Genomic DNA, 21,510 nt, shown 5'->3' with positions numbered 1-21,510 from the left:
TTCCAAGATCTCCTGATGATTCTGATAGCAGATTAAAATAATAAATAAGTCTTTTAAGTGCTTGCATTGTATTACTGCTGTCATCAACCAGAGTAGAGAAGCTTGATGAAACCATGAGTGAGAACGGCAAGATGCAGTGCTCTGAGACATCGAGCTTCCCTCACTTGCAAAGGACCTTCACTCACACTGGGCTGTGGGCAGTCTGAAATTTCACTCTTCTCTCTGTGAAATAAATCTATCTGAGTAAGTGTCCATTTCTTTTTTCACAGTGACATTTCAGAGCAGAAGAGAATAATATTTATAAATTTGACATTTGGCTTAATGGTCCCTCTTTCTGCTCACAGATAAATACAGACTGTAAATAAACCCAAAAAACTGTTGAATGGAAATATTGATCTCTTTGGAGGGGATGCTGACACATCAGTCTTGGTGCTGCTTTGAGGTGCTGCAGATCTTACATCAGAACATATCTTTGGTACCCAAGCAGTTACATCATTCGCCTGACTTTCTTATCCATTCAGTAGGATTATGTGTTATGTCCTCTGGCTTTAATCTTGTACCATGGAGAGGCTGTGCAGTTCTGTCTTCTCCACTGCTGACATTTAAGGGGTGTCTGGATGTCCACTGACAGATTAGCAAATAGGTTTTGGGAAGCTGATAAGGAGTTCTGCTAGCTTCTTTGTTTCTCTACTAGGAAAGCTTGAATGGCTGTATGTTTTGATATCAGAAGATTACAAAAATCTTCATACTCCTTGAAGTGCAGTCTAAAATATATATTTTCTCGCTTCTGAATCTCAGTTTGCTTATTTCTGTAGAGATTCTGTTTCTTGATAAAATTAACCTGACAAGAACAATCCGTTGATAAAAAACTCTTTGTAGTGGTGCATTAGGCAAGAAACCTAATGGTTTCAAACAGTGCACCTGTAAGTAGTGCTGGTAGAGGTACATTAGTTTGATGGGCTTTTCTGTTGTGCAAGTCTTTGACATTCCTCTCTTGAGAGAGAAAATTAGGTGTGCCACTTTCTTTTTCCATCCTCCTGTCAGGTACAACTTATTTTCTTTTATGAAAGTGGGGACCCTCAGGATGTGAGACAGGATAAAGTTTTTAGCTGAGTGATAAAGAGCAATGAAGTAATAGGTCACAGATGAAAGAAGCTGTAGCTCCACATCTTTAACCAGATATATATCATTTTCTCTATAATAGAGCTGAACCATGATTTCGTAATATAGTAGCATCACTACTATGTCAGTGCTTTTTGGAATTTGTTTTGTTTGCAAGGAAGTAGACAGCCATGGTCTTAGCCAGGGAGCTTGTATGGGAGAAGTCTCACTGGAGAGTTTATGAAAAATTATGTCTGGCAAGTGTTCAGTCTCAGGAAAGAATGTGTCTGAAGAACAACATGGTTAGAAGAAACTGAACTACTAAGATGTTGAGAAGAAAGAGGAAAGAAAAACAGCTTTGGGTTTCCAAGAAGAGGAAGAGGAATATTAGCCAGTAACGTCTTAGAGAAAAAATACTGGTGGAAGAGTCATGATGACAAATAGATCTGAAAATTGACAGCTATATAATGAGATAAAAATGAGTTTGCAAAAACAAATATGTTTGAGTCTTCGAGGTAACTGCTGAGGACAGTGAAAGTTGCTGTGGGGAATAAACCTTTGTATCTTAACACGAAGTTTAAGCAAGAAAATATTTATAATGGTTTTGGAGGTGGCTTATGAAATGGATGTTGGGTACTCTGAAGCAATTGTGGTTAATTAAGTATAAGAAGTGGATACCTTTTCTGCCGTAGGAATTAATACCTTAATCCCATATAAACATAGCTTTTCAATGGGGAAGGTAAGCACTGGGTGTTGAAGTTTGTGGAACAAGACACTGTGCATAAAAGTAAATATACCCATAGGTGTTCTTAGTACTGGAGACTGTATATTTCAAGATCTGTTCTGTAATGTTGATGGAAACGTAAATCTGTGATATATGGTGACTAATCTCCAATTCTTCTCTTGACTGTTGTAGCATACAGGTGAGTAAATCAATGCACTGAATAGCCAAAGCAAATGTAATATTCTCAGATTACACTGGAACCTAATCCTAAAATTTCATTTAAAATTATTATTAGGAGTTTTTGGTTGGTTGGTTGTTTTTTTTTTTTGTTTTTTTTTTTCCAGTTCTCTGAAAACAAATATTTAGCTTAGTTTCCATCCTTGCTTAACTGAAAGCAGATATACTGTTGGTTTTTCTCCCCTTTCTTTCCCACATAACTATTTCTAAGGTACAATGAACATGTACCAATTCATAATGTTAATATCTGTGGCTTTGAATTATACCTTTCAATCACTTTAGCCATCTGAGACTTCTTGCTGAACATATGGGAGAATAACCTACAAGAATTACTGCAGCTTTTTACTTGATTTCCTTGTGCTGTCTACTCAAGTTTCTCATCGTCAGTATGTCTGTGAAAAAATGAAAGGGAAATTGCAAGGGTTTGTTGTGGTTTAACCTGGCAGGTGGCTCAGCCCCATAAAGTTGTTTGCACACCCCGCCTTTCTCAGTGGAATGTAGAACTCATGAGTTGAGATAAAACTATTTACTAAGATAGAGAAAAGGAAAAAGGCAATCCTTATTACTCTCTATATATGAATGTGTATAACAAGTAATGCACAAGCAATTGCTCACCACCCACTGACTGATGCCCAGCTGGCCCCCAGTGAGCAGAAGAGAACAAGATAAACTCCCACCCCCTTCAGAACTCCTTCTGCATGTTGTCATGTGATATGGAATCCCCCTTTGGCCAATTTAAGTCAGCTAATGTAATTCTGTTCCTCCTCAGCTCTTTGGGTTCTTTGTTGGGAATGTCCTTGGCTCTGTACACTGCTGCTTAGCAGCAGCTATAAACATTGGTGTGTTATCAACACTGTTTTTCTCCCAGAACCAAAACATAACATCAATACCACACACTCTGCAGAAAAACAATTCTGTCCCAGCTAAAACTAAGATATTTTTAAGCAGGCTCATGAAAAAAAAGGTGTTTGAATTGTGTAAAATACTATTGAATTATACTCCAGTCAGCAGGACTGGAAAATACTTTGAACTCAATAAAATAAAATTTGTGGTTACATTTTCATCATTCAGTAGCTTAAGAAGCAACAATGATAGTATTTTCCTTGGAAGTATAACTAAGAAAAGAGAATTTCATATTGGTGAATAACACTTTCTGATACATGAACTTAATTGACAACAAGGGAATGAGCTAATTCTACAAGTTAGAATTTTTTTGGTTTTTTTTTAGCGCTCACGTAACTAAATACCATTCATCTTCAGTCTTAGAACACCATGTAAGAGGTTATTGCTTAAACACCTGTCCGTTGTATCTTTTCAAACTTCAAAGATCATTGCTTGCACACTGAATTGCATCTGGCTTTGCTAGCAGTCATCTGAGAATATTGTAGGCAGCTTGTGGTACTTATACTAAGAATTTATTCAAAAAAAGTTGAGGTGGGTCGTTGCTCAGGTAAATGGAATCAGGGCCATTTGTGCTGCTCTTTGCCTGCTATTGCTTTAAGTGCCAGCTGGCACAACCTTCATTAAGTCCACATCTGCTTCTCCTCTTCTACCAGCTAGGAAATATGTGTGTGACAAACTATAATCCTTGATGCAAGGTCTAAGTGTGCTGCTTTTCAGTATTGAAATAGTCCTTGTCCTGATTACAAGTTGGATGCTGTTAATAATGTTTTTGTGTGCTGTGCTGCTCTGGGCTACTTCGTCATGATCTATTTTCAAAGTTTCAGCCAGCTCCTGGGATGCACAGAGTCAGAAAAGCTTTTTGAATTAGATCAGCCATGCAGCAAATTGTCATCTTTGATGCAGACAATTATCCAGGACTGTTATAAATGTCTTTCAAAGCATTTTCATATTCTTTACTTCCTTCTTTCCAATTAAAAGTAAATAAGGGACTGAAAGAGATAAGCTTGATGGAAAATATTTTTTTCTTTTTAGAAGGACAAATGATGCTCCTTTATTCCTCTCCACACATTTTTCCTGTTTTCTTCTGCTTGGTGTAATCAGTCACTTAGAGGAGATTTGTGTTTCATTGCCTTCATCCCCAAACATCCCATGGTACAGATGTTTATGACTAAAATGTAATTGGGACAGTGGGCAGTGGAATGGCAAATTCTTACTTCTAATCCAAACAACCTCACATAATCTGTCAGGGATTTGAGGAATGCAGCTTCATTAAGCGGTTAGTAAACTGTGACTTTTACATGAAACGCAGAGAGCAGTGGTATGCAATTCTGAGGATGATCTGAAATGAGAGATTAACGTAATCATATGTGGCTTTCTAGTTTGCCATTCTGACAGAAAGCAGTGCTTTGTTGTATGTACTCCTAACACTGGATTTTCCCATCGTAAGTCTTGAACTTGTAAATCTGATGGGGGCATACTACGTGTTTTTTAATTTGAACAGAATCAGGGTTTTTGTTTCTAGCATCCTGAATTAAGTGTCAGGATGACCTGATACTAGAGACAAGTTCATAGTAGCTGCTAACATATTCTCCCAGTATTCTTCCTTTTCTTGTCAGTGAGTTTAAATAGAGAACCTTTGACATCTACAGCACTGTATCTGACTGCAAAGCAAGCGAGGGAGGCACGCAGCGTGACAGCTGAGCCCTCCAAGATCCTTCCTGGCGTTCTGCAGCATTTCTCTTCCAGGCCTGGAGTATGAATATAGAATGCAAGTGTCAAGGATGACACCTACTTTATAATCTCTGCAAAGCAAGCCTTTTCGTAGAAGAATTTGTTGACAGTTCAGAGATTCAAAGTCAATTTCAGTTTTAGCTTGTATAGAAATAAGATTTTTTTCTCCACCTGATGTGATAATTGAAGACTACTAACTAGTCAGCATGTTAGTTCCTAATGAAGTATGGTAAATAAATACCGTCTGGAGACATGAAGGATCTGTTAGATGAAAAGCTCATCATTTGTTTCATTATTTGTTGGAAATGTTCTATGAGGTTTTAAATCGTTACTGATGGTACTTTATATCAATGAAGGTTACAGGTGCTTTGGCTGCAGATTTTTTTAAAGCTGAGTCTTTTGAAAATCCTTCAAAAACAGGAATAAGAAAGTTGTCTCGGAAGAAAAGTAATGCATCTTAATGTATTTTTGTAGCACAAGATGTCACAGGTTATTATGCTATAGTCACTTGAAGTACGTGAGTGGGCAGCTGCAGGAGAGCTGATCCTTCCCTAAAAGACAAAGCTCCCTCTTGCTGCTGTGTCTCACTTCTTGTGAGCAACATGGATTCATGGTGCAGGGGAATGGTGGTGCCTTCTGCTAGGACTGCTGTGTGTCCTACAGTTGTGCAGAGAAGTAATCATTAGAGACAGTGTTATAAAACATTTCAGTGAGAATGGCAGGGTAGGTATAAGCCAGTATGATTTATGGAATGAAACACACTGAAATAGAAGTAGTATGTGAGGTCATCTGTTTCCCTGAGTGCAGTAAGAAAACAGTGGGTACCAGGCATTCAGAGGGGTTTATTTAGGCTTTTAAGTTGTTTCCAAGAGAAATAAGAGGAACAAAACTTTAGTAGAAAGACAAAGAGAAAAGCTGATATTAGAAAAACAGTGCATGGGATAAGCAAGTAGCATTTCCTTCAATTTCAGTCCTTTTATCAGTTCTTCTGAAGGAAAAAATAGAAAAATGAGGAGAAAAAAAAAGAAAGGGGATTATATTAAGAGGAATTGAACAGGCATTGAAATAATGCACTGATGGAGAAGTTTGGGCAGGAAGGGATCTCTGCTTGGTTCAGCCCTGCTCACAGCAGTCCAACATCCACATTTCATCAGCTTACTGCATCTCACACCCAGTTGAGCTGCAAATATCTCTGAGGATGGAGATTTGACAGCCTCTCTCTCGGCAGCCTGTTCCAGTGCTTAACCACTAGCCATGTGAAAACTATTTGTCCTTGGTTAGAGGAGATAGGAACAAGACTTACTGAATAATCACTGATACAAAAAATCTGAGTCAATTAACATCAACTTCTCATGAAGCACAAAAAGTGGACCCAAAATAAACTTTTCATCCAAAAAGTTTAAATTTTAAAGGATTTTTGTGATAGATGATTACCCTGAGGAACTTATTGGCACTGCACTTCCTTCAACAGCAAGAATGCAGTAAATCATTGGCTAAGCATATGTTCATAACTGTGAGACAACGATGCTGGGAGTTAGGGAAAAGAATTCACTTGTAAACAGGTTATATTGACTGTGCTTCCATGCATCTTATGCTGACTCATCTTGGACTGCAAGTACTGGGGCACCAAGTGTGACTGGCTAATATGATACTTGATAGTATCTGATAAGATTCGCTGAACTAGAAAAGATTACTATTTTATTTGAAAGTGAGTAAGAAAGTCTACAGAAATCTTCCCTTCTATTATTTCTTGTGATGTTAGAAGCTATCCACCCGGCTTTCAATTAAAACCGTAATTCTGTTGCATTTGAGATTATATTCATCACTTTCATCTCAAAGTACAGATACGTAGTATCCTAGTACTAGTAAGTAAGTAAAACCCTGAGCATTTGTAGTTCATTCAGTAAAAGAGAGGGTGGTTTATATTACTTTTGGAGGAGGAGAAGGTGGTGTTTTATTTCCACTTGCGTTCAGCACTTTCTATAGTTTTGTGTAAGAACATAAGAATACAGCCATATAAAGTTAGACAATCCCTAGTTAAGACCCTGCTCTCCAGTACTTGGTCTTCAACAATGGTCAGTAGCAGCTGGCAAGGGTGGAGTGCCAGAACAAGGTAACTGTATTCTGATTTGTCTCAGAACCGTCTTCTGGGCTTACAGTAATTGGCAGCTCTAGGATTTTTTGAGACAGTGATGCAGGTGCCTTTGCATTTGAGTACAAAATAGAGTGTGTGTATTCCATTCTTTGCTATTCATCCCATTGCCAGTATTTTTTATATGTTTACCTAATTCCAAAGTGCTAAAAGAATCTGGAATCTGGTATGTCATATACAAAACCTTTTGAAGATCGTGTAGAACAACTTTTGTATGAAGAAACTTTTATATGATGATTGTGAAAACCTGATTGCAATATACTGCAGTAAATCCGACTCATGATATGTCAGCGTTTTATGGCTTTCAGGCTGGCATGTTTGCCAAGTATACCAGTAAACCTTTTTGATGCACAATAACATTTCAGTAGTTAATGTAGTGCATATTAACTTTTACTGCTTCTGTGCAAGCTTACAATAAGCAAGAGGGTAAGAAAAGGCTGTAGTTGTTTATAAAATAGACCCTGCAGAGATAGATTCAATTTTACAGTATATGTTTGGGCGAGCTGATGATGTGACTAAAAGTAAATCTTGAAGTGTTTGCTTTAGCAGAAGATAAATTCACAGTCTCTACAAATTTTCTTGTTTTGATGTCAATCTTTTAGCTTCTACTCATAAAAGGAAAAAGAATGATTTCATGAAGCTACTTAATGGTCCTAACGATTTGCAATTAAAACAATAGCATACTATTGATATGTCTATTTTAAAGGGTTTAAAATTGCATCTTGAAAATGTATTAATAATGCTGTACTGGTAGGAAAATTGTTAGAAATATTTAATTTAGCAGATACATTGACTTTATAGATACAGCTTTGTTAGTGAGATGCTAACAGTGGAGACTCCAGAAGAAGATTGATAAGTCATTCAAACTTGGAGGAAGAACTGTTTCACATAGTAAAAATGGGATAGTACCTAGTGCATGACAGAGTCTTCAGATTCTTTGATGCCCTGTGGAGTTTCATGTAGTGTGGAAACACAAAATATTTATATGCTAAAAGCATATGCTACTCATGGCTTCTAGACACGGGAATTGAGTTCAGTTTGCAAGGTGATTGTGATTTGAAAATATTTGTAGATTTTGTTTCTTTCTGTTACATTGTTGCAGTAGGAAAACTAATCAAAAATGAAGTTTATGAATTAGCTCTATAGAATTCTGCATAAAAGGATGTAGTAGCAAAAAATGCATCTAGAATCTTAGCTGTATCACCATTTTTGTTATATATTTTTATACCAATTGCAAGTGCTTCTAGCATATTCAACACTAGGTGTGGCAGCAGTATTTAAAATGCAAAATGAATTGGTATTACGTATTTCAACTTCAGCGTACCACAAATAAATCTCAAGTATTTCACAATCTCATTTTAGATGCTATCTTTGTCTTTAACCTGTAGCACTAAAATCCTGAAACTCAGAGCACAGCATGCTTCTACAAGTATCAGTTTCATGTGCAGTGTAACTGACAGAAGTGTCTCTTTTCTCTGATCTTGCTGAGCAGGTGATGATACCAACTGTACTATCATCGGTAACTACTGGGATCCTGATATCATCTGTGAAACCTGAAATACTTTTCTAATTCTTTCTTTAGCCTATAATAATAATAATTTAAAAAAAAAAAAGGTGATTTTTTGTTGTTTATTTTTGTATTCCAAAGAAATATGAAAATGGCAATAATGATTGCTGTATGCCGCGTGGAGCATCGAGCACAAGCAGAGCTGATCTCATCTCAGGAAGAACATCTCAGGATTGGGTTTATTTTAAATATCATCTGTCTAGTTTTCTAAATAAACATATGCCCAGTCACTCACTTCTTATAGTGCCTGAACATGTACAAATGAGAACAAAAACACCAGAGTGTATAGGGCTGGTGCCAGATTCAGATATTCTGTGTTAGGAGCTTATTTACATAGAAGCTGGAACCAGAAATCAAGCCCTACCACCACATGTCTCTGCAAGTCCTGCTTTGTGCACATTTTCAATCTGAAATAAACCTCTGCTCCCAGACTGGCCTTGAAGTAATCAACAATTGAAATTGCAACTGATAGAGTTATTTCGAGTGCAGTACAATGAAGACAGCTCCACTCTGGCTGCTGGCAGCTCCGGGATGCAAAGTGTCCCTGGGAGGCAGCTCTGGGCCAGCTCTGTGCCAGCTGCTGTGGGGACTTGCTGCCACGCTGCCTTCTCAGCAAGGATCCGCCCATGCTGTGCTGCCTCTGCCCCAGAGATGTTTTGTTCTACCAGTGCTGCTGCCGTGCAAAGTCTCTCTCTTCATTTTCTACCCAGAAGATACGACATGTATAAACTCAATTTTTATGCTGCAGGGCAGAATAGCAGTGGGTAGAATAGGCAGAAGTATTTAAGCCAGCAGTAGCATGCTAATGCATGCTAAAAAGAGTCCTGGCTTTGGTGAGCTCCTGTGGCTTAGTTCTCCCTTTCTAAAAAACTTCCAAAATAGCTTAGCTGTTGTTTTTTTGTCCTTTGTTTTTATGACTATTCAGGGGCATTCAGTGTTACTTAATTATGTTCTAGAGCACTTGCGTAAGTGTCCTGTTGGCATTGCTTTTTAATAATTTGTAAGTATTTCTTTTTTCATCTCTGAAGAGACCTCAATGACACTGCAGGAAATCCTCAGCTGTAGCCTACAGCCACCTGTGCTGGGGTACTGCAGCTCAGTGAGGGGAATTGCATTTCTCTGCCATAGGCATCCTTGGAGAAGAGAACAGCAGTGGCAGGCTCACCTGGGCTTTGGGGATATCGTGCTTAGATGTGTCCCACAGATCCTACTGCACTGCCTGTTCTCTGCTGGAAAATATTGTGTCTTTCCTATCTCCTATAAAATGTTACCGTGTGAATGAGACTGAAGATAGACATCCTATATTGCTTAATTTACCCTACAGAGGTTATTTTCCATGAGATTTCTATCAACCACAATTTTCAGTAATTGACAGAAAAAGTGCTGACTGACACAGTAACGTTTCTAGATAATGAGATCTGTAGGGAAGTTTTAATCTTTGGAAGGTTCCGGATGAACTGTCAGTAGTTTGATTAACTTTTTGTGTATCTACGTTAACCTTTGCTGATTTTATACAATGTAATTGCAAGGCTGCACAACTTAAGTAGTTGGAATAGTGTTCTGCCATTTCCTGGTCTAGCTAGCCAGTATATTGCATTTGTGTCGTCATTTCTCTGCCTGTTGCATGTGTGGAGTGAGCACTTCTTTTCCAATTTGCTTTCTGCAGCTGATTTTTACATAAGGTATGCCGTGCTCATGTGTTTGCAAGCAAGTTTTCCAGTTGCAAAATGGAGTAATGAAGACTTTGCATGTTACTGGGGGTTTGATTTTGTGTTTTGTTTCTTTTTTTTCTCTTATCACAGAAAAGAGTTGAGGCAAATTTCCTTTGCAACTTCTCCTTTTTCTGTTGCCTTCTCTTGAGTGCCAGTGAAATGGATGGTTTTTTGTGCTTCATTAGCATTTCTTACAAGGTCTGCCTTTAGACCAGTACCCATTTTCTAAATTGTACTTCTGTAGGGCTGGAAAAAATCATGGTAACCAGATGCAGTATTTGTCTCTGGCCTGGCAAAGTGTTAGATTTAACAAAAGAAGCTAATAGAAATGTTCAAATTGACCCTTCTCATCATTTGGACTTCTTGGAGCTCAATCAATCTCTCATTATTATCAGAGTTATTCACGCAGAGGCAGAAGTGCTATATTTCTCATAATCAGCCCTTGAGCCAGATGTAATTTGCAATTTTGCAGCATTGTATTTTGAAACAATAATGCATTAAAATGAACAGAGCAGGAATTAGAAGTATAGTTGTCACAAGAAGGCACTGAGGAGTGGCTGTGGTTTAAACACTCTCTCAGCATTCCTAGTGGACACTGGTAATTGGAAATATGCAGTTCAGTATTACTGATACCTAACTTGCTCCACAGTTTCTAAAGAATTCTCTACTGTAGATACTTTACTCAGTGATCATAGTGCACACATTGTGTGTGAAATCTAATCTTGGAGCAAGGAAGTTTGTGGTCAGTAACTACTCTCATTTTTGAATAACTGCACAATATTAGAGTTCTTGTCACAAAAACAGACTTTAAAATAACCAGTCTGTCTAACTTCTATGGGTGCTCCTACCAGTAATGATTGTTAGCATATTGAGGCTGTCTCTTTCATTCTTCATCCTTCCTGGGATGCCAAAGCCCATAGTTTAACAGGCTTTGGCTTACTACTTGAGGAAATTAGTTACTTTTAGTCAGTTTCAGTGCACTGTGTTATTGCTTGTTGAGTTTTGTTTCAGGCATAAAACAGACAAATCTCTTCTTTTTTGCTGATTTGCTGGTGTTTTTAAAATATTATTATTGTAAAACTATCCCCACTTCCTTTGACCTTCTCAGCCCGTTTTTAGACTACATTAGTTTGAATTCATTGTTTGGTTTCTTTTTTTCCCCCCATTCTTATTTCTTGTAACAATTAATATTAATATTCGTTATTACTATTAATAATAATTTTATTACACCTGTCAGTGGCTTCTGCTAGCTTTAGGCAACCATGAGAAGCAATGCAAGATTATCTTCTGTTTAGAAATTTGCAAACAGATGGTCTCTCCTAAAAGAAATCTGTTTTTAAAAGTTCCACCATTTTATGCTGGAAGTAAATATTACAAATACTTAAGTTGTGAAAAGAGAGAGCCTTGGTGTGAATAATATTCTGCCTGTTGTGTCATGCCTTTCAGGAAATGTTATCAAAACTGTTTATGAAAATAATTGAACGAAACCTCATGACATGTCTCTTGGTTTGGCATTATCCCCATTTTCTCTGAAGTTGGGATATTGACTCACAAAGGCAGATTTATTCCACAGTGGTTGGAAACAGTCACCAATCCCATATGTTGTTTCTGTTGCAGGGACGTTGTTGTCTCGGTGGCTGATAATGCCGCACAGGAGGTGTTGTGATGTATGTGCTCTCCTGGCTGTTGGTTCTCAGTAGCCTTTGTTTGTTCAACGCTGCTATAATCCCTACCTGGACAAATCTGAAACCCGTTTTAGATGTTTGGAAAGGGAGGAGGAAGATGTTGGGAGAAAATGTGTGACTATGATATCGTGGAAGAGCTTCATGTGCTTTCATAGCACACGTGCAGGGTGGCAGCTGTTGAGAGAGCTAATGGTTTGGGGTGCTGACTGCTCTGCTTCTCCTGGTTTGTGTCTGTGTTCATGATTTGAGTGCACGAGCTTGAAGGCAAGATATACTGCTCTGAAGAAATATTAATATCTCTCTCCAGAGGTTTCTCCCCTTCCATGAGTTTTTGTAATACCCTTTCCTGACTCTGGAACCTGAGTTCTGCAGAAAACCCTGCTGGCAGGGAGTTTCTGCTGACTGTTGCACCAGGAAAACTGCTCTTTGATCACATTTAATGTCAGCAGGGAAACCTGTGGAAAACGAAATGTTCATTTCAACTATGCCCACAAGCTCCTGTATTCAGACTCCTCATTCTCTTACATCAGTGTGTCTGTATCCTCTTGTGACGGTGATGCTGCTGTATCATTCCAGCATCTTCCATCCTCCCTCCTAACATGTGTGATTTTATCTACTACTTTGATTAGATACGATAATTGGCTATTTCTAGAAATAAACTGCAAATATGTAAATGTTTGCACTTAAAAGGGTATTTTTAAAATCACACTTGCACAATTTAGCTTTCGGAGTAAGGCTCGTAAACACTCAAGTCATCACTAGTCAGGGAGATTTTTGTTTGTGTGTTATGTTGAACTGTTTATGCTTATTAAATTCTATTTTAGCAACAGAATGTGTATATGTGTCACAATAATCTTTTGCAATATAAATCTTATGATTTTGCTGACACAGAATGGTGAAAAAGATTACAGAAGTCATTGCAAAATCCTCTAAGTACTGTTATGTTGTGTGTGTGTGAATACAGTGAGGAAAAGAACATGCGTTGAAGACAGAACTGATAGACTAGCTGAAGACAGTTACCATTTGTTAATTCTTAATGGTAGTCTCTTTTTTCAATTACAGAACATAATGCTGCTGAACTTCTGTCTCAATAATTTTTTTTGTTTTTCTCATTAATCAACTAATGCATGTTTCTTCTATAGCTCTGTATTCTAATGAAATATGTGGATGATTTGGCAGACAGCAATGACCTCATCAGTAACGCATCGGAGTAAAATCTATTTAGCTGATTTTATGTACACTAGTTTTTGTTATATGCAGCATGATGGTATATATTCTTTTAAACTGAAGCTATTTTTGAGAAAAGTTGTAAATATGAAATTTCTGTTGCTACCATCCATACATCCTCCTTTCTTCATTTCTTCTATCTATGTACATTTATTTATGAATAATTGTTTACAAGTGCTTTATCCGTGTGATAATTCTCATATATAGAAACTATTTTTTATACATGACATCCTGATGTAGCTTGAGCTTGTTCTTTACATGTTCTGTTGCACCTCAAGCAACTTCCTGTTCTGGGTAGCCTTGCAGTGTTCAGTCACACGATGCATTGACCCAAAGCCACTGGAGGCACTTCCTCATTGGAATCTTTCTGCTGAGTGCAATAGGAGTTGGGTGGGGCCACCTCCTCACTGGCGACAGTCAGCAAGTAAGCTTGAAATTAAGCTAGCTAGGGACTGACATAGAGGTCTAGGTATGCATATAGATTTGATTAGATTATCCACAGAGTTCATGGGATTTCCTATTTTAGGGTCAAGCTTTGGGCATATAGGTCTGTGTTCTCATCTTTTTATTATCAGTGGTACAACAGGCTGGTGTCACAGGGCCTGAGGATAGTCCTCTTCTGTAATATGACTTGGCTATTGTATTCTAGAGATGATACTTTTTAAAAGTGGTCCTCTCGTATTTTTGAATTTGTTCACTTATTATCATTGCTATTGTTGGCTGAATTTGAGGATTAAGTCTGTGGATCTGAATATGACTTTGAGCATTTGCACTTATCTTGAAACTTTCTCTACCCCTTAATGTAAAAGGAGAATTAAGAAGCTATAAATTAAGTAGAACCCTGGAGTATCTTGGCAATTAGAGTGAACAAGATTTCAGCTGCTCTTTTTCATCAATTTCTCACACTCTTAGATAGACAGAGTATTTTTAATTTACGACCTGTATTTCAATTAGTCATAGAAGATTTTTCTGGAAGTTCTTGCTTATTGAGTTACAGAATAAAATGAAACTATGTTTTAGTTATTATTTTTTTACATCTAATCTGTGTTTAGATGTGCTGTAAGCAGGGTTTAGATGAGAGCATTTATTAAATCAGTTAATAAGTTATATGTTGATACTACATTTATAAATATTGTAACTACTATAGGAGGACTATTACTTAACCATACACATATGTGCCCTGAAAGATATATTAAGCTGTGTCTATCAAATAATATCTTTATCCATAGGTAATTTTTAAAAATTATTTGGAGCTTGAAGTACATTTTCATTTTCATCTTTATTTTCCACTGTAAGTAATAATGTTCAGTGCTTGGCTTCCAAGAATTCAGATTGGGGGAAGTGGTGGCTGCTGGTGAGCATTGTGCTGCAGACTTACAGCAATGAGAATGAGAGCAATACAGGTTCAGACAAGGGCCTGAACATCGCCAGGTGCTCGGGCACGTACCACCCAACTGCGTGTTCTTGCAGACATCTTGAGTCTCTTTGACACAGGACAAATGGGTGTGATTGCTGCTTTACAACGGAGATACTGCTAGCAACTGCACTCTGAGTTTCCAGCCTTTGGTTGTTATCTTGAAGTGAGCAGATACTTAATGGGGGAAGTTGTTACACAGGTCTGCCAGGACATTAGTGATATGGAAGAAATAGTACTGGAAGCAGTAACATTCCAACATTTCCCTGGGTCATGTATGGGGCATTCACCCTAGTTCCATCTTTCCTTCCTTTTGAGTACATGAGCCATAAGTAAATAACCTTTCCCAATGAAGCAAGAGCTGGTGGGTTGCAGAGAATGTGTCACTCAAGTCAGTGTTCATAGGACAAGTCACAGCACGTGCCACTTGTGCCTTTAAGAAGGTGAAACTTTTACAGAGGTAAGCCAGATCTTTTCCCTGGACCAATGCACTGTGGTGTTTAAATGCCAGGGGTAAATCTGGGAAGTTGGCCCATGCTTTTCTTTGATTCATGCAGGTACACAAGGGCCAGGGCAGAGCAGCAGGGCAGGCATACACCACGGGCTGTGAGAACATAGGGTGACTGTAGGATGTGCATTTGGTGTGCTTGACAGGATATTGCATAAATTATTTCAGACATCTAAATACCTTTATTTGGTTTCTAAGTGTTCTGTTTCATCTGATAGTTATAAATCAGAGTAGAAATCATGAGGAAACTGTAATAACTGGTGATTTTGGATATCTTCACACCAGCTTAATCACCAGAGTATACTGAGTGCTGTACAGTTAAGAGAGTGCTTAGCAGCTTATTTTAATTGTGTGCCTTAGCACTGCTGCACGTTGCTCTTCTGTAGTTAAAAACTTGGCTTGAGCATGAATGTTAAATAATTTATAAATGTCATCTGTTATAAATTTGGTGGAAAGGATGCTGATTTGGGCTGTGGGCTTCATTATGGCTATAAATTTTACTTCATGGAGAAAGCACTTTTAGTAGAAATAAATATCAAGCATGCTCTCTGCTAGTGAGAGCAATCTTAGCAAAAGCTCTGAGTGTCACTGGGAGCAGGGAGTATTGACTCCCTCTACAGAAATAAAAGGTTAGAGCTGGGTACATGTGTGTGTGTGTATATGTATCCCCTTCACAGTTCTTTTAAACACCTTTCCTAAGTGTTGCTGGAGACTGGAAATTTTGTTTGTTTGTCTGTTAATTCTCCGTCTGTAAGCTGAAGCTTAGCAGAGATGCGAGACATGCAATCTCTGTGGAAAAGAGAAATCTTGAACTTGTAAATATTTTTGCACAGAGGTCCTGCTAAAAGTCTGCAGAAATGTTTAGAGTCAGAATTGCTTAGGGCAACGTGCTTCCTAAGCCATTCTGCCACGCCAAGACATACAAGTGTGATGGAGAACTACCTGTGCAGGTGATGCTTTTAAAGACGTGGAGCCACAATCAGGGAGGGGGGGAGGATGGCATTGATTGCTCTGGGTCTGAGGGTAGGGACAGTGCAGTTAATGTTGCTGAACTTATTACAGGCAGTGGTGATTATGGCAGATATATCACTTCTGCGGGTGACAAAGTCCAGAGAAGGCAACTTTCCAAGACCTCCGCGGTTCATATTCTGCCAGGCTGTCCACTGCTGGGATGACCACAGAGCTTGTCAGAGATTGGCACTGGAAAGTCTCCTGTCAGAGTGGGGAAATATGGCCACCCTTTGAAATACCTGAGAAAGGACCAGCAACGTCTTGAAACTCTGGTGGGAATGCCCCCAAGGGGAGAAGATGATCAGAACTTGTTCTGAAAGAGAAGAAGAGCTGTTGCCACAGCTTGCTCACGAGCCAAAGCAAACTGAGCCTTCTACCTCCATTGGAGCACAGCATGAGTGTGGCTTGTTCTGGACCTGGACTGTTGGATCTGGAAACTCAAACAATCAATTTTTGCTAGGTTTGCATTACATGTTAATGTGAGAAGTGCTCTGCCCACAATCATTGCTTAGAATAATTATTAGAAATTTCTTGTGTACTTTGTTTTTTAATAGGGTATTGCTTTCAATATATTTCTGCTCATATTTACAATTAATTGATTTTTGGTGATAGAAATGCTATTTTGCTGCCCAAATCTGATAGATACCAACAAATCCAATTTCATCTTTTTTTTTAACCACTAGATGATTTTCAAAAATAGCACTGGCTACTCCAGACGTTGGTTCCTTTACTTTACCTGACGTTTGAATGAAGCAAGGAAGGGCAGCAGGGAGAAGCAAACACGAGCATCTCAAAGATGCTGTGCCATAGCACTACATATGTTGTGCATCTCCCACAGCCCCACATCTTCTGTCACTCAGAGCCCAGCCACCCCAGCACTCCTTGTGAGTCAGGGTAAAATGGCTCTGTTCCAGAGCTTTTCTGCCAAGGTCTTACTCCTCTCTTGGCTAGAAGATTTAGGGCTATTTTAAATTAGCTATTCTTTTTCTTTTTTTTCTTTTTTTTTCTAGTGTAATACATCCAGAAGCTGATTGGTTGATTGGAATCTCTTTTGTTGTATATGTATTTTTTGTATAATAGCTTTGACTACCTTTTAATAAATAGGTAGATGTTTCGAAAGATACATGGTGGTATTTCTGTTCTCTGAATTTAAGTACGTCAGCTTTATGTATAACAAATCATAAACCAGAGATTTCACTTTATGTGGTATTCTGTGTTTCTTAACCCTATCATGTCCTCTGCCTTTCAATTTTCAGATAACTAATAATGAACAAATTTACTTTTCTTATGACTGAATTACTTTGGAAGTGAGCAGTCCGGAACTGTGGAAAACAGCCATGCACTTTACAGTTTGTGTATGTGCTCCTGCACTGCACATTTGTAGGTAGTTTTTGTTGTTGATTTTTTAGCAGCTGCTCAAAGATCCACGTATGTGGTTACTCAGTATAATGTTCTTTCTTCACTGGGTGGTCAGAAATGAATCTTTCTGCAGGTTCCTTCACTGTACAGTATGTCTTCAGCCCACACAATGGCTTTGTACTGGAATGAATGGGAACAGGAAGGAGAACACTATAAATGCCTGGTGGACTCTAAATATTATAAACAGTGTATTTTCAGGGGACAGAAGAAAGTTTTAAGAGCTCCGTGTTTTGTTTCACTCTTTGAGAGCATTCTGGGTGTCTGTACCATTGCTGGACATTGCATATTTCAGTGTTTGCTTTTGTCTTTTGCTGTGAGCTTTTGTGTGCAAAGTGCCACAACTGTCAGTCTATGAAGTAACATTTTCACTGCTTTTAGTGTGATAAATGATGCCATGTTTAATAGGTAAGTATTATAAGAAGATACTCTGTAATAGATATGTGTTATCCTCTCTGTCTTAAATAGACAGAAAATGCTCATCTAGTCTCAGGCTATGTTTAGATTTTGGATTTCTTTGTACAAAAGTCACTCCTTTCAAAGTTGATCTGAAATGCCGAACAAATAAACAAAATTTCATCCTAGTAATAACTAAATATCTTGAATGTCAGACCGTGCTCTGCCCGAAAGTCTAAAAAAAATCCAATGGAATGTGCAAATGCAGAAGAAACCTAAAATACTTGAAACGTAGCCTGTAGAGGGGTAAGAGATGTGAGGAGGGTGAGTGGGCTGACAAATTCCCTTGTCCAGGACAGCCAGGCCAGTGCCAGCCCTCTGCCCTCACCCATTGCATGGAACACCCTTGGGAAAAAGAGTCATGAGTAACTATGTTTAAGAAACCCTTAAACCCTTTGTGCTGAAAAGAATAAATTTCTATTTTGGATGTTGTCCACTGTGTGGTGAAACTGATTTGTGGGGAGGTTCTGTGGGTGGTAGTGTATATTGGGCAGTCATTGGACATACGGCTGTCTGTCTTTTGCAGTTCATTTGTGAAAGCTTCCACTTAATGTAAACAATAAATGTAAACCTGATTTGCATTCTTTGGCAGTAATAGTGTTGAGTAATTTCTGAAATGTTGCTTGACCACGTATTTAAGAACAGCTATCCTGTGAGAAAAATGGAACGCGATGCTATCCCTTCTTGTTTTGTTGTGTTCTTTAGGGAGGGATTCTGTAAGTTTTTAAGAGGAGGAAAGAAAATAATAAATAAATAAGTAAAAGCAGAATAACCTATACAAAAAAAAAAAGGAAAAACAAACACAACAAAAACCATAACAAACAACAAAAAAAGCCCACCAACAAAAGCAGCCTAAAGGAATTACAAATTGTGATTCTGAGGTCTTTGCATTTTCTCTTCCTGGTTTTCAAGCAGCCTGTCTTGGAGGGTTCTTTTTGTCATAGGAAAAGGAAAATACAGTTGTGTTCATTTCACAAGTTAGATTCTTTTTTTTGTGTGTTATTAACAGGTTTGGCAAACATCGCAAAGATGACAAGAGTGAGAAAACTGGTAAAATAAAAGTGCAGGAAGCTCTTACTTCAGAAGAGGAGAGAATACGAATGAAGCAAGAACAGGAGAGGTAGACTTCAGTATTTGCTTAAACCTTGATAGAGAGAGTTTGTTTTTTAAACTAAATAACTGAATTTCAATTTTCACTGATGAAATTTCTCAAATGTTGATATGTTTATATACTTTAAATAACAAGACAAAGCTGGATTTATTTTGTAAATTAGTATTTTGGACGTTGGCTGCACTAAACATCTTTGATAGGCCCACGGCTCCTTTCTTTATTGAGGAGACTCAAGTAATATTATGAAATGGTTTCTTTATACATTCTATAGCTGATTTTATTGACTTTATAGAAAACGAATATTTATATAGAGTGGAGTATGTTTTGTACTTTTCTTCAAAGTCTTGCATATCTAGTTTTTTTCACTGATATATTTGGAAACAACCTAAAAATTATAATTATCAGTGTATTTGTCACTGGAGTTCAGTCTATTTATGTCATGCAGTCTGTTTATGGAATGATATGTATATTAAACTGCTAATTGTAAAAATGAGTGGTGAGTACCTCTATTTTTCCTTGTCAGCTTCCCTTAACATTAAAACCTATTTAATATATGCTGATATGCTCTCCTCAGTATTTCCAATCTACTTTTCATCCTATCTCTTGTAGTCCAAGTTATGTGGAGCCTAGACTAATATCTCATATAAATTTAGCTAAAATCTTGGAAATCTTTGGTCATAAATTAACTAGTGTTCAGGGATGTGTTTGGAGAGAAAACCTCTTTGAAAAGAAAGCTCATCAGTAAGGAGACAAACATTAAAGGACTACAAAGCTTGATTGCTGTCTGCATTCAGGCATGTTTAGCAGTAAAAGTGAAACATGAGTTGAGATCATATATCTAAAAGTTATGCTGTAACTCTGCCGTAGCAGGAAGCATGAAACAAAATTTTGTTGTCCTTGTGCAGGAGATATAACTAGTTAGTCATAATGGTCCCTTTTACCATCATCTCTATGGAGTTTTGTTTTCAGCAGGCAAGAAGAGAAAATTGCAGATGGCGGTAACATGTCTACAGTATCTCTTGTGCAGTCCCCTCAGTTCAGTGTAAAACAGTTAGCTTTAAGTTGTTTTAAGGGCTGAGGGATTTGCATTGCAGTGGAGGCAGGTTATACATGAGTTACTTGAGATTAACTTCTTAAACTGTAGAAACTTTATCATGTGTGACCATCTGTTTGGATTACATTATGGGAATTTTCTTTTTTTTCTCTCTCTCTTCGGCAGATATACTTGTATAAATTTGTGTATAAAGTTATTCATGTCTTTCTCCATCCATTTTGACAGTAGAGGTGGCTGGATCACAGTATTGGGTTATTTTTTACTTGTCAGATTGTTTTTTTATATTCTCTCTTTTAACAAAAAATGAAACAGGATCACTAAATCTGTTCCTGTTTTTTAGAGTAATAGGCTTTCAGATTAAATTGCAAAGGGAAATACTGAAAATGAAGGAAATAATTGACTTTGGAGATAAGTGTGTTTGTGCAATCACTTTCCTTTACCCACGGATAGACTACCTAATTTCTGCATAAGCTTATATTGGGAGTGCAGAGACACTGAAGGCTGCCTCAATAGCTCCAGGCAGCTCAGGGCTGGAGAAGGGATATTCATATAGTTCATATGGCTGTTCATAATGCTGATCTCTGACTTAATGCGCTCTGCTGAACCTAAGATTCCCAAGCACTTGGAGCTTGTTAGCAACAGTAGGTCCCCAGGTAATCAGCTGTGTACATTTATGCAAAGAAGGAAGACTGAGTTAGTTATTTTGAATTAGTAATGTTTTTTCTCTCTTCATTCTTCTTTCTCTGTTTCTCTGTCTCTCTGTCTCTCTCAAAGAATGGTGAGAGTATAGACTGTCCATGTGATGATATAAGAGAGGTTGCAATAGTCTCGCTGGGTTCCAAGGTAGAATTATGAAATTATTTGTATAGTTCCCCATGCATGGAGCTAATTCCTAATCCCTGTCCATTGACTTATGCTAACCATTTTAAATCTTTCCTGGAATCTCACTCCTCGTTTATTTTAAAACAATTTTATGTCTTCACTGAACCTGCAGAAAATGCATGTGCCAGAACTTCATAACAGCCTGATGTTATCATAACATAGGTCCTCTTCCTACTATTCTCTTTCCTTAACGGTGTATTTGCTTTCCTTTGTGTTATGTCTAAGGGAATGCAAGTTCTTTGGGGATAGTGGCATGTACAACTAATAAAGGATAATAAAATAGCAACCAAATGTGTGAGGTTCTTCCTTATGTTTCTGAAAAATTCATATGTTGATTTGATCCATAGAGACCTTAAATATTCGTGCAGTTACATTGCAGAGAGTTTCCTTCTGATCCTGTAAAATAATGCTGTTAAACACAAGCTATTCATGGATAATACTATTGCAAATTAACTGAACAATCCCTCAAAATGCTTATGATTAGACAGTGAAATATTACTGTCTAAACAAGTGTTGGTTCATAATGGCTGCTATTTTAACTTTGTTTTCTGTGGGTTTTTCTCCCTCAGTGTTTTCAGCAGTGTAATTCAGTTGCTCTGTTTTACTTTGTATTTGATGC

The 21,510-nt window shown here is 37.8% G+C and overlaps 1 protein-coding gene across 14 annotated transcripts in view; it reads left to right on the top strand.

Annotated features, from left to right (window-relative positions):
* PARD3 (par-3 family cell polarity regulator) overlaps window positions 1-21,510 on the top strand; it is a 425,974-nt gene that overhangs the window by 288,540 nt on the left and 115,924 nt on the right. For 9 of the 14 annotated variants that reach the window (XM_065731480.1, XM_065731479.1, XM_065731473.1 and 6 more), the window contains one exon: window positions 18,854-18,964. The exons of 3 other annotated variants lie outside the window; for them this stretch is intronic. In XM_065731480.1, the coding sequence (XP_065587552.1) occupies window positions 18,854-18,964 (111 nt within the window). Of the gene's footprint in view, window positions 1-16,023; window positions 18,593-18,853; window positions 18,965-20,783; window positions 21,195-21,510 lie in introns of those variants that run through there. 2 more of the 14 variants (XM_065731483.1, XM_065731484.1) reach the window with 2 other exon arrangements.

The sequence above is a fragment of the Cyrtonyx montezumae genome, unplaced genomic scaffold (assembly GCF_038088225.1).
Source record: "Cyrtonyx montezumae isolate F1298 unplaced genomic scaffold, pur_monq_1.0 scaffold_14, whole genome shotgun sequence".
Classification (NCBI taxonomy): Eukaryota; Metazoa; Chordata; class Aves; order Galliformes; family Odontophoridae; genus Cyrtonyx; species Cyrtonyx montezumae.
Note: the sequence above shows the minus strand (reverse complement) of the source record. Positions and strands in the feature narration are given on the sequence as shown.